This window comes from Mus musculus, chromosome 17 (genome assembly GCF_000001635.26).
Source record: "Mus musculus strain C57BL/6J chromosome 17, GRCm38.p6 C57BL/6J".
Taxonomy (NCBI): domain Eukaryota; kingdom Metazoa; phylum Chordata; class Mammalia; order Rodentia; family Muridae; genus Mus; species Mus musculus.
The window spans coordinates 13990017-14004584 of NC_000083.6; the positions used below are offsets into that span (position 1 = coordinate 13990017).

General features: G+C 47.9%; 1 protein-coding gene and 1 long non-coding RNA gene across 9 annotated transcripts; both read right to left on the minus strand.

The window, feature by feature from the left end:
* Positions 1-1590: 1590 nt before the first annotated feature.
* On the minus strand, positions 1591-8946 carry Gm33889. Of its 8 annotated transcripts, none has more exons than XR_876616.1 (7): positions 8876-8946; positions 6817-6881; positions 6515-6725; positions 5845-6033; positions 4067-4372; positions 3162-3233; positions 1591-2098 (listed from the first exon to the last, which is right to left on the minus strand). It is a non-coding gene; the product is annotated as a predicted gene, 33889 (long non-coding RNA). The 8 variants fall into 8 exon arrangements; XR_003952260.1 differs by having other exon boundaries at positions 4289-4372; positions 5664-6033; XR_876617.1 differs by having other exon boundaries at positions 3162-3230; positions 4289-4372; positions 5845-6725.
* A 1231-nt stretch (positions 8947-10177) lies between these two features.
* On the minus strand, positions 10178-13647 carry Gm7356 (predicted gene 7356). Its single transcript, NM_001378269.1, has 3 exons — positions 13134-13647; positions 12527-12641; positions 10178-11769 (listed from the first exon to the last, which is right to left on the minus strand). Exons 2-3 carry the CDS (start codon positions 12627-12629, stop codon positions 10223-10225), a joined length of 1650 nt encoding a protein of 549 aa, NP_001365198.1. The 5' UTR covers positions 12630-12641; positions 13134-13647; the 3' UTR covers positions 10178-10222.
* Positions 13648-14568: the final 921 nt, after the last annotated feature.

Consider the following 14568-nt stretch of genomic DNA (forward strand, 5'->3'; position numbering starts at 1 on the left):
CCTTAACTGCTGCACACACACTAAGGATGAGCTGAGCTGGCCTCTGCTGCTCCAGAGAGTATTGTAAACCACAATTCTAGGCAATTCCTGAACCTAGTGGGGGACAACTGAGCACAAGACCCCTTCCTGCTCCCTGAGGAACAGAAGCCCCAGCTGGGTTCTTACTGCTCTATTCCCAAAGAAAATGAAGAGCAGCTGTAACAGCCAGCCATGCTCTGGTGGGAAGGGCAGACAGGCATATCCAGGCCCAGAGAAGGATATACTGTGGTGTGTTGTGCCTATCTGTTCCTCACGGGCATACTTAGCTATGCTACCCAGCACTTACCCAGCTCTGTCTGGAGTGCTTTGGTCCCACAGGAGCTCTGTGGTGGTGAAGACACTGATAAAGCCAAGGACCTAGACCCTTGCCAAGTACCTGTCCACACTGACTCCTACTGGGTGTCAGCACTATTTGCATCCATGGAAAACTGGGGATATGGATGACATTCTTCCTTGGGATCACTTGTGACCCCCAGGGCCAGGTGACATGCTTGAGGCCAGGCAAAGATAAGGAGGAGCAGAGTAATCTTACCTGAGCTTGTGGGATAGGGGCCCCAGCGAGGGACGGGACTAGCACTGGCTCACACTCTTCAGGAACATATGTGGTGAGGGTAGGCATGCTGGACACATGCCCATGGTAGACTTCCAACATACCAATCAGTGAATGTCTACATTTGTGTACAAATGTGGTGTGTGTGTGTGTGTTTGTATGTGTGAGTGTGATTGTGTGTGTGTGTGTGTGTGTGTGTGTATGTGTGTTCGTGGTGTCTGTATATGGAACTGCATGTTTGCCTGTGTGGGTGGGACATGACCTGACACCAGTGCTGCCACAAGCAGAGCCACCACAATTGGTACAGACCACATGTAACACCAGGGTTTTTTTTTGTTGTTGTTGTTTTTGTTTTTTTTACAAAGGTTTTCTAATGGAATATATTATGCCTCTCAATCAGGGCAGGTTCACATCATTTTGTACCAATGAGGAACACTGATCTTTTGGTCTTGCAGCTTGAGCCAGGCATGGGGAGTTGGTGCCTTTGCCTTCCTACAGTTCCCAGTCTGTTTTGTATCACCTTGTCCAGGGAACAGAACCCTCAACTCAACCAGCGCCCCTGTTTGAATCCTTGCACTAGCTGAAATCCTGGCTGACTATCCCAAAACCACCAGTTCTGACTGAGATGAGTATAACACAGAAGGCCTAGATGAGAAGAGGCTTCCACACCCAGCCAGCCAGTCTTGAGCTCCACTCTGACAAATGTTAAAGGGAGTCTAGATGTGGCCTTCCTACCAATGGGTGCAAGTTTGGCACAACTACCAAGAATCTGTGACAAGCAGTGGCATACAAGCCTCCTCTTGTCCAAGTAAACTGACATCAAGTACTTCTTTGTACCTTAGGCAGTAAGGAATCCTGAGGACTCCATGGAAAGATAACTGTACCTATACCTTCCCAGGGTCTGTGGAGGCTAGGCTAGCTTTGAAGTCATAGTGCTCCCTCTAATGCCCAAGTCCCACCATGACACATTCTCTAGAAAATAAGACAGGAGTCCAAGTGGCTTCAGGGATAACATTGACTCTTGTTTCTCTCAGATACTTTTGCTCCTGAGAATCCCAGGAGCTGAGAGCCAGGGACAGGAGAATTGGACCTTCCCCATGCCCAGACTAGTGTCAGAGCTGGTTCCCCATCCCCTACCAGTGGGCAGACAAAACAGAATGATATGGTGGGAAGATGGGTTGAGAGCCAAGAACTGCCTTGCCCAGACATGGACAAAGGCTGGTGGTGCTGGAATGCTAGCAAGCCACCTTCAGGGCTGGCTGGCATAGACGGGATGGCTGTACAGATCTTTGCTACACCACAATGTCCTGCAGGAGTGGGTCTTCACCTGGCCAGTACAGGGAGAGGAAGCTTAGAAACTTCATTCCATGGAGAGGAGTTAACTTCTTGAAAACCAGCAACTCCACCAGTGTGCAGCCTCAGAAGTCGCTGTGGGAGCTAGTCATGAGCTGTCTGAATGACTAGGCAGACATACTGGTCACCTATGTGGTTGTCCTCTACCTCCCCAACCTGCAGAGAGATATAAGAGTGTGCTGGGAGTCCTCTTGCATATGTGCTTTAAGTGTTTCTACAGCCACAGAAGCCAGCTCTACCCAGACAGTTCTAATTCTGGCATAGGCTATCTATCCTGGGTCTGATAGGCCATCCTGTTGGTTTGCCCTGTCTTAGCTCTCACAACACACTTCCCTGAATTTAACCTCGTGCTGTTTCCTTCAACCATCCCAGTATTCATCAGCTCCATATCCCACCCTACCTTAGAATCGCTGATAATCCCTGATACTTTAGGGTTTTTTCCAGGCTGAGCCGTGGGCTCTTGTGTAACTCTGAAACATCCTAGATGTTCTAGGCAGCCTCCATGCCTTGGTATATGACTCTTTGGGTCCCCACTGGAACCAAGGGATGCTGGCCTGATAAGAATTCTCTCCCCATTGTCGTCTTTTTGCACTTCTATCTTTCAGAAATGGCTCTGGATGTGGTCACCATACACTACCCTGGAAGCATCTGAGAGTTTAAGGAGGGCCACCTTTGACTTAAACTTGTCCACTGACTCTCTGGGTTCTATCAATTGACAGTTGTTCCACATTGATGGGCAAACTTATGCTTTTCAGCCATGACAGACTTAGCCATGACAAACTTTAGGTTCTGCTCTGAAGACCCTACACATACCACAGATAGTAGAGTCATGCACATTGTACTCTACCTAGGTTTCACAGGGCCTCTAGTGTAGTCTCTCTGGTGCCCTGTGGTGGTGGGAACTCAAGTTTCATAGGTCCTGAGTTGTCTGGTAGCAGCCCTTTATAATAAGAGGTAAGGAAAAGTGGAAATAATATCCTGCCGATTTGCATGTCCACTGGAGGGTGCAACACTGCTATGCCCCTGGTGAGCCACTCAACAAGTCCACTGACTAAGGCTCTGAGCCTGAAGCAGAGAAGCACTGCTAAACCCAGTGTTCCCAAGAACCTGGCTGTCCCTGCAGGACTGCCTGTAAAGGATTCTCCAGGACCCTGAGGACCCAATTTGGAAATCTTAGGTGGGCAGGGTGGGAGCCAAAAGGACTGAATGGAATCCTTACCTGGGATGTGACCTCTGGACCCTGATTCTGATTAGCATGACCCACAGTTCTGCGAAGGTCTCTGGGTGGCTGCTAAAAAAAAGGATAGGAGAATATAGAGGATGAAGAGGAGACGAGTAAGCAGGGTCAAGACAGGATCACTGTCCATACACACTGCTGTGGGCCCATCCTGTCCTGGGCCCTTTCCTGCCATAACTCTGAAGTATGAACCAAATACCCCTCCTCATAGGACTGTCTGAGATGAGGCTAGCTGGGGATCTGAACTGTCAGCAAGAAAGACAGGAGCTGTCTGTGACATGCACCAGTGTGCAGGGTCCCAGATGAGTCTATCTCATTAGTGAGGTCATTTCCTCCCCAGAGACAAGGTTAGGAGAGGCAGAGTTTGCCTGCTCTTGAACGCTGAGCTCTCCCTACCCCTGCAAACCCAGTATATAATATCCTTCCGATTTGCATGTCCACCACTGGAGGGTGCAACACTGCTATGCACCTGGTATGCTACTCAACAAGTTCACTCACTAGGGCTCTGAGCCTGAAGCAGAGAAGCACTGCTAAACCCAGTGTTGCCAGGAACTTGGCTGTCCCTCCAGGACTGCCTGTAAGGATTCTCCAGGACCCATCTATAGTGGGTCCAGGGAGCACCCAGTGGCCACACTCATGGGATTTCATACTCTGACCGATATTCTATACTGTTGCCCATAGAGTCTGGATTCAACTCCAGTGGCCAAGGCCAGCTGATTTTGTCTGGACAAGACTCTGAGAAGGAGGCCACCCACAGTGTTAGTGACACATTGCTTGCCCCTGAGTGGCCTTCAGTGTAGCCCTGAGTGGTCATTCCAGCCTGAGCCTAGGGATTCATATTAGCACTGGCCAGGTCAGGCTATTTGTTACCTAGTCCTATAGGTCACCTCCACTGTAGTTCCATGTGTCCTGGCTGCTGCAGCTGCTCAAGGAACCACTAAATGTCCTTCCATAGAACCTTGAGGTCCCTGTGGGCTCATCCACAGATATATCACATTATCCCTGCTGGGAGTTAGGCTTGATGCCTGCTGTGTGGGAGCTGCCATGGCTTTTGGAGCAGAATGAGAGGCAGTGGAGATGCTGTGTGCTGCTCCTATTGTCCTCATTACCCAGGGAGTTCCTGCTGCTTGCTTCCAGGTCCAGGTTTAGCTCCAGCAGGTCACTGATATAGGATTCCTGATCGCTCTTCTTCTCTGTGTGAAAAGCAGCACAAGAGCTAGTGTTGGAGGAACATGAAGTACCCCTGCGTTCTGGGAGCCAGTGGTGATCAGTGTCCTGCCACACTTGAGATACATCAGAGCCTAGGCACATAGAGCAAAGCTGCATCCTTGGAGAATGAGCTCTGCATTCCCATGACAGCTAGGCAACCAGAACAGACTTACTCCCCAGCAGGTTCCTAGCATCCCCTTGTGATGGCTCTTCTGGCTGTGACACTTTGTCTCTTAGCTACAGAGCCATCCTCAGCAGCCCTAGTGGTCTGTCATGCAGGACAGGAGCAGGAAAAAACAGAGCCCATCAGTTGCTTCTGAGGTTGTATGGTCCTGGAACATGCACCTGGCAACCTTGAGGGCCTGCCATGTAACATAGGCAGAGAGTTCTTCTTGTTCATGGCTCACTCCCCCCCTTTCTCTCTCCCTCTCTTTCCCTCTTTGTCCCTCTGTCCATCTGTCTCTCTGTCTCTCTCACACACAAACACATTCATGAACTCACAAAGCACACTGGTAGTGCACACACACATACAAGTGCTATGTTTGCAAAGGCACATGCACACACATGCATGCATAGCCACAGGCATGCACACAAGTGTGCACACCCACATATGCACACACACACATGCATGTACACACATACATGCACAGAGGCACACTCTCCTGCCAGTGCACTTTGGCTTCAGTGTACAGCAAGTCAAGACCTCTCTCAGTGGAGACTTTGAAAAGTGGAGGAAGGCTGGGCGTAATGGAACACACCTTAATCCCAGGACTCGGGAGACAGAGGCAGGCAGATTTCTGAGTTCGAGGCTATCCTGGTCTACAAAGTGAGTTCCAGAATAGCCAGGGCTAAACAGAGAAACTCTGTCTTGAAACACCCCTCCCACCCCAAAAAAAGAAAGAAAGAAAAGAAGAAGAAAGAAGAAGAAAGAAGAGAGAGAGAGAGAGAGAGAGAGAGAGAAGAAAAGGGAAGAAAAGGGAAGGGAAGGGGAAGGGGAAAGGGAAGGGGAGGGGAGGGGAGGGGAGGGGAGGAGAGGAGAAGAGAAGAGAAGAGAAGAGAAGAGAAGAGAAGAGAAGAGAAGAGAAGAGAAGAGAAGAGAAGAGAAGAGAAGAGGAAAGTAGAGAGAACAGTGGGTCTTTAGGCAACACCAAGGCTCTCCCCCTTCCAGGCTACATCTCTGGCTCTTTGCAAGGCTAAGGATGTAAGGAAAATTACACTGAAGAATCATAGGCATCTTGGAGTGAAGGAAAGATCACTCCCATGTTTCATACTAACCCATAAAAGGAGGAATAGGACCGATGACCACCAGCAATGATGATTTTCAACAGATTCCCATTTCAACACAGTCAGACAACTCCAGGAGTGGTCTCCAGGAGTTGATATGATATATCCTCAGACCCTAGAGAGGGTGTGTGCAGCCATCAGCTGGGTGAGCAGTCCCAGGTGGATCTAATACCTGCTTTCTGCCTCCTCCAGCTTTTGTAGCCACTGCAGCACAGGCTCCAAGCTGAGGTGAAACCAATGGGTAGTGCAAAGCAGGGCAGTTGCAACAGGAAACGGGAGCGCCAGGTATGGCCCCTGTAGAACAGCAGCTTCTGTGTTGCTGACAACACAATCCTTCTGGCTGGATTTCCAACTACTTCCCCTGGACAGACAGGAAGGACAATGTGATTTTACAGTCCAGAAAACTGTGCCAGAAGCAGGAGAGAAATACATGAATGTCAATCATAAGCCCCTTCTTGGCCCTGGCCCCACATTTCCAGGGTTGAGAACTGGTAACCCTGTGCAAGCAGGTCTCAAATCACTGTGAGTACCATTTGTCTGCAGCCTTAAGAATGCAGAAGAAACCTGGGCCAGCCCTTCTATGTTAGACACCCCCTGCTTGTGGCTGTACACAAGTCTGGCATGCGGGGTTTGTAGTGAACCATAATCAGTGTCTGGAGCCATTCTTCAGTGCAGCAATCCTCACTGTCATGTCTTAGTGAATGTGGAAGGAGGACAGAGGCTAACAGTTGTATCTCTAAGGTACCATGGTTTTTCCTTTTGTTGGTGAGTGGGGCATTGTTGGCATTCAGAGCTGTACCTCAATCAGAGAGTTAAATACCACTGTGAGTTCAATACCAGACCTGGATGTGGGGGCTGAGAGATGCCTGAGGGTGTGGAGAAGCCTCAGGGAGCTCTGGATGGCATTGGTGAGGCTGAGGTTGTTGGGTCCAGGATTCTTTGGACTCCTGAGTTTATAGATGCCTTGCCCCTTCAGACGCCCACCAGAAATGTCACCTTTGAAAGAAGTGACCAGGGAAAGTCGTAGAGCAGCTATGGAGTGTTGTCTACATCCTAAAAGACAGAAGTAAGGTGAACTGTGGGAACCAGAGCATGGGGTGGGATCTGTGGCAGCAGGAGATGGGAAAGAAAGAGGAGTCCTTACTTGATAGATGGTTACTCCATTCAGAGTGAGTCCAGGAGAAGAGTAGGGTGATCCTCCTTCTTTTCCTTAAAGAACACAAGTCAGAGGCTTAGGCTTTGACCCTGAGGCAAATGGAAGGAGGTCCATCTCACAGGCTAGAGTCTCCACAAACCAAGAGCTCTGTCTAAGCCTCTCTTGTTTCCCTACATATGCCAAGGGCACATGTGTATGTGGTATGCTTCTCTAGATATTTGAGTTCTGTGAACCTCATAGACCAAAGTTCCACACTTACTGTGCTCTGTGGGAGGCTGTCACCTGGGAACACAGGCCATGCAGTGCTCAGGCATTGAATAGGAGACACCCAGAGAGGCCAGGCATACCAGTCCAATCAATGTTAGACCAAACCAGTTACAGCAGAGGCTGAGCAAAGTTTTAACAGAATTGACACCAGAGAAACGCAGCATGCCACCTCCAGGATAGCCACCAACTCACCACATGCAAACCAGGCCCGAGGGACTGTCCTGCCTACCCTTGCCTGGAGTCTGAGTCACTTTGTCAGGCAAATGGAATAGAACCACCCTTTTCCTGTGTTCCTCCCATTCCCAACACCTCAGGGACGACCTTGTACAGCCTGAAGAAGTGGACAGGAACATCCTCAAGTAGGCAAGCATCCCTGGTGAAGCATAGTATTGCCTCCTTTGGAGTCAGACCCTGGTGCATGGAGTCCACCATGTTCATGGTGCATGGCAGCCACGTGCCTTAGAATGTAGTCAACTCCTCTCTTGTTGATAATCTGAGGACAGGGTCACCAGATAGCTCAGACCCCACTGTGCCCTTTCTCTGTACTGACTTCCCGGAGTCAGAACCAATAAGCTAGCTACAGACTATGTCCAGACTTTATCTGCCTTAGCCTCAGACGCAAAGGTGAGGATGTGATGCTTATAAATCTGTAGTCCTGCTCCCCTCTCATGTCACCCAGGTGTCCACAAGGGCCATAGAAGCAGCTCTCTTTAGAGGTCTGTTGAGCTCATTTCAACCCCACAGATACTGTTCTTGGAAAAAGTTGCCAGTGAGGGACTGTGTGTGTGTGGGTTGAGAGAAGCTTTGGGAAAAGCTGTCTGCCCTCCAGCCTGGCACTAGAGATAGCTCTGCAAGGCAGATGTGTGAGGCCTAAGGAACACATCTAGGAAGTGAGGGTTGTAGGCCACTTGTTGAGAACATTGGCAGGGCACACAGACCACAGAGGTTTTGCTCTGCATGGCAGTCAAGCTAGGCTTTTGCAAGAAGAACTAGCTGACTCTCACCATCTCCACTTCCAGGGTAGAGGTGAGAATAAGAGGCACAGAAAGCCTAGGGTACCTGGGTTTTTTCATCTTAACAGAGGCTGGGGGAATACCATTCTGCAGCTGAACATGCGAAAGTACTCCGAGCTGACAAGCTATGTGGGTTTATTTGGACACAAAGGCATGGCCTACTCTGGCCATAGCTCATACAGGTCACTGCCAGCCTTTGCAGTGTTGGTGTTGGTGTTGGTGAGCACCCTTGGACTTGAGTCCTTCTGTCTCTGGTCCCACTGGTGCCACTATGTTTATTCTCTGATGTCCTCCCTTGTTATGGGGCAGTGGAGGAGCTCACATCTCTAGCTGCACTGTCTCTGCTGTCCCTATCCAGACAGTGGCTGGGAAAGACCAGGAAACTCAGTGGCTGAGCAGGGAACAAAGGTCAGGGCCACAGTGCTGGGTGTGTGAAGACTGCTAGAATGAAAGCAAGCAATACCACCACGCTCAGGCAGGATGCAAGGCCAGGAGCACAGTGTGCCCTGACACAAGGGGATGAGACCCTGACTCCCCCCCCAAAAATTGCTCCTTCAGACCTTCTACATGATCAGCTTTGAGGAAGGTTTTCCTCATTAAGAACATACCATGCTCTTGCTTCTGTCATCTAGTTCAGTCTCCCAAGAATGGACCCTTCAGGAATATTGATATGTCTCCTATGACTGTTAAATTTCATTGAAATCATTTTCAGAATTGGTTCTCAGTGTGCTATCTGGTTCCAGAAATAGTCTGTCAGTAATTCTTACATAGACAGGGAAGCCAGGGGGTTTGCTACTGCTGCTGCTGTTGCTGCTGCTGCTGCTGCTGCTGCTGCTCCTGCTGCTGCTGCTGCTGCTGCTGCTGTTGCTGCTGCTGCTGCTGCTGCTGCTCCTGCTGCTGCTGCTGCTGCTACTGCTGCTGCTGCTGCTGCTGCTGCTACTGCTGCTACTGCTGCTGCTACTGCTGCTGCTGCTCCTGCTGCTGCTGCTGCTGCTGCTGCTACTGCTGCTACTGCTGCTACTGCTGCTGCTACTGCTGCTGCTGCTGCTGCTACTGCTGCTGCTACTGCTGCTGCTGCTGCTGCTACTGCTGCTACTGCTGCTGCTACTGCTGCTGCTGCTGCTACTGCTGCTGCTGCTGCTGCTGCTGCTCCTGCTGCTGCTGCTGCTGCTGCTGCTGCTGCTGCTACTGCTGCTACTGCTGCTACTGCTGCTGCTGCTGCTGCTGCTGCTGCTACTGCTGCTGCTGCTGCTGCTGCTGCTGCTGCTGCTGCTGCTGTAGCATCTACTACTGTGTCTTTTCCAGGGCCATATTTTTCAAATAGCCTCCTATTTATACTCAGGGTGTAAAAAAGTTTCCAGATGACACTGTGAAAGAGACAAGATAATTTTCTAGACAAAAGAAATACTGAGGTAGAATTCTTAGAATATCATGTGGGGTTTTGACTAGCCTTAGTAGTATATGTATTTTTTTCTACTTCACTATCGACATGGAAAAATGACTTAGAAGTGTTTCCTATAAAAATGTATACATCACTAGGTCTTAGGAACAAAAGAACAATCAGTGTGCACAAACCTATGCATGCATGTAGGAGTCTGACCATCGTCAATAACCAGCAAACTATGCTGTTGATACTTATTCAATGACATTGCTTGTTATTAGTTCTGAAGCTTACTCAGTGTGATGTTATGTTGAAAATGTAAGAATCTGCTCTTCAGCTTTTGTGATTGATTGGCAAATTGCTAGGGCCAGTATCGCCTGAGAGAGTCCATGAACCAATAGCCCTCTAGTCCTCACCCTGTGGGAGCTACTTTCTTTAGGGAACATGGAGTCCAGGAGAGGAGATGGGGTCAGCAAGACAACTGTGTTGAGTAGGGTAGAAATCATTCATATTGAGTCCCTGCTGGGAAGAGGAGAAATTCAGAAGAGGGAGAAGGCTTGGGGTTGAGAAAGAATTGTAAAGTACTTAGAGAAGGTAAGAAGGTAAGAATTGGGCGTGGAAAATGGAAACTGGAGACAGAGGAGGGACCACCACACAGCAAACTGGGAGGGTCAAAACACAAAGGTACCTGGGCCCTGCCTGCTGCTGTGTCTCTGGAATTTCTCTCTGTGCCTCATTTCTGGGGAGAGACTCTCCTCTGCCCCAGCCGAGGTGTTTTTCTTGATGGAATGCAGCAACACAGCGTCCTGATGGCATTACCCACCCTCCTTGTCCATCGCATGATGCCTCTGCGCCAGCCCCTGCTGCGGATGGGCTTATCCTCTGCTGGGGCACTGTTGGAGAGATTCTCTTCTCTCTTCTCACTGACGCTCTCTTCACTTATGCTGCTTGTTGAAAGCATGCAGGGGACACTCATGGCACGTATGTGGTGTTGGTCCTGTGTGGGTGTCATCTGGTTTGGCCGGAAGACAAGACCATGCCCAGTGGATCTTCTGCCTGCTCTTTGCCTAACCTTCTGGCCATAGGCTGGCACTTGACCAATGGAGGATGGCCAGACCGATCTGCCAAGGATGGGAGCACTTCCACTCCTCTTAATTTTTAAACATGAAGTAGCACCAGCATCCATGGAAGGGAATGGGGCCTTAACTTGACTCACTGTTGGAGCCTGGGTTGAGCGGACTTCCCTCTGGAGAGCCTGCTCTTCTAGTAAATAATATGCAGCCGACATTTCATTAAATTTTTCTTTACTGAGTGACTCTCTAATATCTTTTGCTTGGAACCCAATATACTGCATCGCATCTACAATGTCAGGATCTGGTCTGACAGGGACCGGTTCCTCATGAATATTTGTTAACCCTTTGCAGTAGCCTTTGAGCCAGGGATGCTTCATCACTTCTGTGACTGTCGGCCTATATTTGGGGTTTACTGTCATTAGGAGGCTCAACAGGTCCTTCAGCTCATTGGACACTCCACAGGGGGCAGGGTATACACCTGCCAGTATCTGCATTTGTAGTTCAGGTATGATGAACGAGTCAAATGGGACATTTCCAACAACCATGTAGTACAATATCACTCCTAATGCCCATAGGTCACTTTTTGTGCCATCGTAACTTTTCCAGAGGAATAATTCAGGGGCACCAAAAGCGTAGGCACCACAGTGCTCATGCAAGAGCTGTCCTGGTTTGACTTGGGTACTAAGCCCAAAGTCGATTATTTTGATGCTCCCTTTGCTATCTATCATGATATTGTCAGGTTTTAAGTCCCTATGCACTATACCACTTCCATGGCAGTAGCCCACTGCTGACAGTATTTGTAAAAATATTTGTCGGGCTTCATCCTCCTCTATGTGGCCAGAATTTTTGATGTATTCATAAAGTTCTTGGCCTTCAACCAGTTCCATGATGAGGTATCCTCTTGTTTTGGTCTCAATCACTTGGAGAAGTGAGACAATATTGGGGTGTTTGATCTTTTTCATTATATTGGCCTCCTTCATGGCTGGCTGGAAACAGGGCTTGTTCTTTAGAAGAACTTTGACGGCCACGGGTGTGCCTGTGAGCCGGTGCTGGGCCAGGAGGACCTTGGCATAAGTCCCATGCCCGAGAGTTCTTACAACTTTATATTGGGAGTACAACTCTCTGTCCTCAGGGTTACTGGGCTGAGGGCTGGGAGGTGGTAACTCCTCTTCAATATGTGCAGGCATTTTATCACTACTAGTGGTACCTGAAAATAATATTAAAAACAATTAAAATCAAAATAATGAAAAAGATGCAGGAAAATAGAAACTAAAATTACTACAAGTGCTACGTAAAATAAACAAAGAAAGGGTGCTTGAAATAAAGGTAAGTAAAAGTTAGAGACCTAGAATAAAAATTATGAAAAAGATATGGGGGAAAAGCTAAAGTCAAAAAATCTTAAGTAAAACCCAACCAAAAAACCAACCCCAAACTAGAAAGCCAAGAGCACACACATACTAAATACAGATGATGAAACTATAATCATAAGACAGTGGGTCTGGGAGGGCTACAGCTGATCAATATTATGAGTGGACGTTGATTGAAAAGAAATCATATGAAATAAATAAGAGGAGAAAGAATTAGTATAAGACAAAACAGATATATATCCTCCAGCACTTCAGAGAAAATTCCATTTCATTTCAGGACCTCGTCGTCCACAACAAAACCATACTTCCCAAGTACAAAATATTGAAAATTAAAATTCAATAACCATAAACAATAAGAAAGGTAAATATCAGTGAACATTAAACCTAAAACCAATTCCGAGATGCTATAGACTCAACTTGAGTGGCCAAGGCCACAGCTGCTTTGTTCCTGATCAAGACTCTGAGAATGAGGCCACACAGTGTTAATGACACTTGAGTGGCTTTCAGTGTAGCCCTGAGACCATTCCAGCCTGCATTCAGGAATTCAGATTAGCATTGGCCAGGTCAGGCTCTTTGCTACCTGGTCCTTGGGCTCACCTCCACTGTAGTTCCATGTGTCCTGGATGCTGCAGCTGCTACGGGAACCACTAGATGTCCTTTCACTGAAGCTGTCGTTCCCTGTGGGCTCATTCGCAGGCATCTCAAATACTGTCTGATGGAAAAAACAAAATATCCCAAAGGGCAAATATGTATAAATTATAAGCCAATGATAACATTGAGTGAATACGTCGAGAAACAGGAACAATATAAAAATAGGAACCCAAAATACATTGAAAATGGAGATATCCTAGAGCAGCCTAAAATGCAAAAGTAAATAATCAAAACAAAAAAATATCATGGGAGAAAATAAAACTGACCACAATAAAACAAAATACCCATCCAAATAAATAAAAATCAAAACATCAACACTAAGGAAGCAAACAGTCAGTGGACTTGAAAATAGAGGGCCCAATGCTATCTCTTGAAATAAAAAAAAAATCAACCAATCAATAAATAAACAGCCAGCCATCCACATAGACATTTAATCTGAGATTATGGGGTTGGCATATCAAATCTCTGGGAGCCACTGGTCAGCCAGGCCAGAGACTTGGCCAGCTTCAGGCCAGTGAGTGAGCCTGTCTTGAAAATAAGTTTGATGTCCTACCTTAAGAACAGCAGCCGGGCTGGCTACTGGCCTCTACACTCTCTTGCACCAAGGTGCAGGTAACACAGATGCGGGAGGGAAAGGGTGATGGGCACGGGAGCACAAACACACTCACAAATATACAATAGTGATCTTATATGCTCACACACAGAAACACATGCATACAAACTCTTACAAAAAACCAGAACTGCACTACACACAATCACAAAGGAACAGCTACACACATACTTACACACAAGCAAACATGTAAGCACAAACTACACATACACACAGGAAAAGGCACACACACACAAACAAAACGGGAAACTCACACACTCCTACATACACTGACACACTCACAGGAACTAGTATACACACACTCACACACAAGTAAATTGTAATCAACCACACTCCTACACACACTCATACATACACATCTACACAGCACACTTACAAACCAATACAACCACACACAGCTCACTAGATACAATAAAGTCGCAGAGGGCACCACTCCACACCTCCTCTCAACGCACTCAAAGAAATTCAGGCCTGGCCACAGCTTAACATCTGTTGCCTGGAGAGCATCACAATCTCTCCTCACAAGGTCATAATAGAACCTTTTATGACATCGTTGGAAGGACTGCAAGGCTTGGGCTTAGCTGGGCTATGGAGTGTGACATTAGGCTCTTTGAAAGCAAGGTCTCTAAGATGCTTTGCTGTCCATGGTATCTGGTTAGAACATTTGCTGTGCCCCTTCTATAAAGCCCTTATAAGTTGATTCTGTGTGTCAACTTCTCTTTGTATTCTGACTGAATGACCTCAAGGTGATGCTCCGTTTAACTTTCAAGACTAAGTTGTCTTTCTAAACCAAGCAACCAGGGAAGATACTGTTCTCATAATTCCTCAGAAAGGCTCTAGGTTCTCCTGATTCAGGGCAGCACTTTCTAGGCCGAGCACTTCCCTCCAAGGTGAGGACTTGAATTTGAATCCCCAGAACCCACATCAAAGTGGGGTGCAACAGCAAAGTCCATAAGCTCAGCATCCCTGGGGTGGGGGTGGGGATGGGAATGGGAGACAGGGATGTGCAAGTGTGAAGACCTATCCGGAAGATGGCCTCTGACAGAACATAAGCATATGCATGTACACCTAGGCACACAAGGGGGCATGCATACACATGCAAAACCCTCTCCCGCACAGGGGTTGACATGGTGTATAGAAAACCAAGTCCATACTGAGTGTAGGGCTCACTTTAAACATTAAGTTCCAAAGGCGGAGCAGGCATGTGTGAGGACTAGAAGCTCTATGCTCCCTGGGACCAGAAAGAACAGAGTGGCTGTGCTAACACACACCACACACACACAAAAAAAAAATAGTCTCTGAGCCACAGACTGTGACAGGCAGGTCACAGGACTTAGACTGCTGTGTTACTCCTCAGCACTGAGCACTGATTGGCTAA

Excerpts from the sequence above, each read along its gene's own strand:
- Gm7356 (NM_001378269.1), bottom strand. The coding sequence starts at position 12,629 with ATGCCTGCGAATGAGCCCACAGGGAACGACAGCTTCAGTGAAAGGACA. Across the intron at positions 11,770-12,526 it reads CACATGGAACTACAGTGGAG|GTACCACTAGTAGTGATAAA; the intron begins GTGAGCCCAAGG and ends TATTATTTTCAG.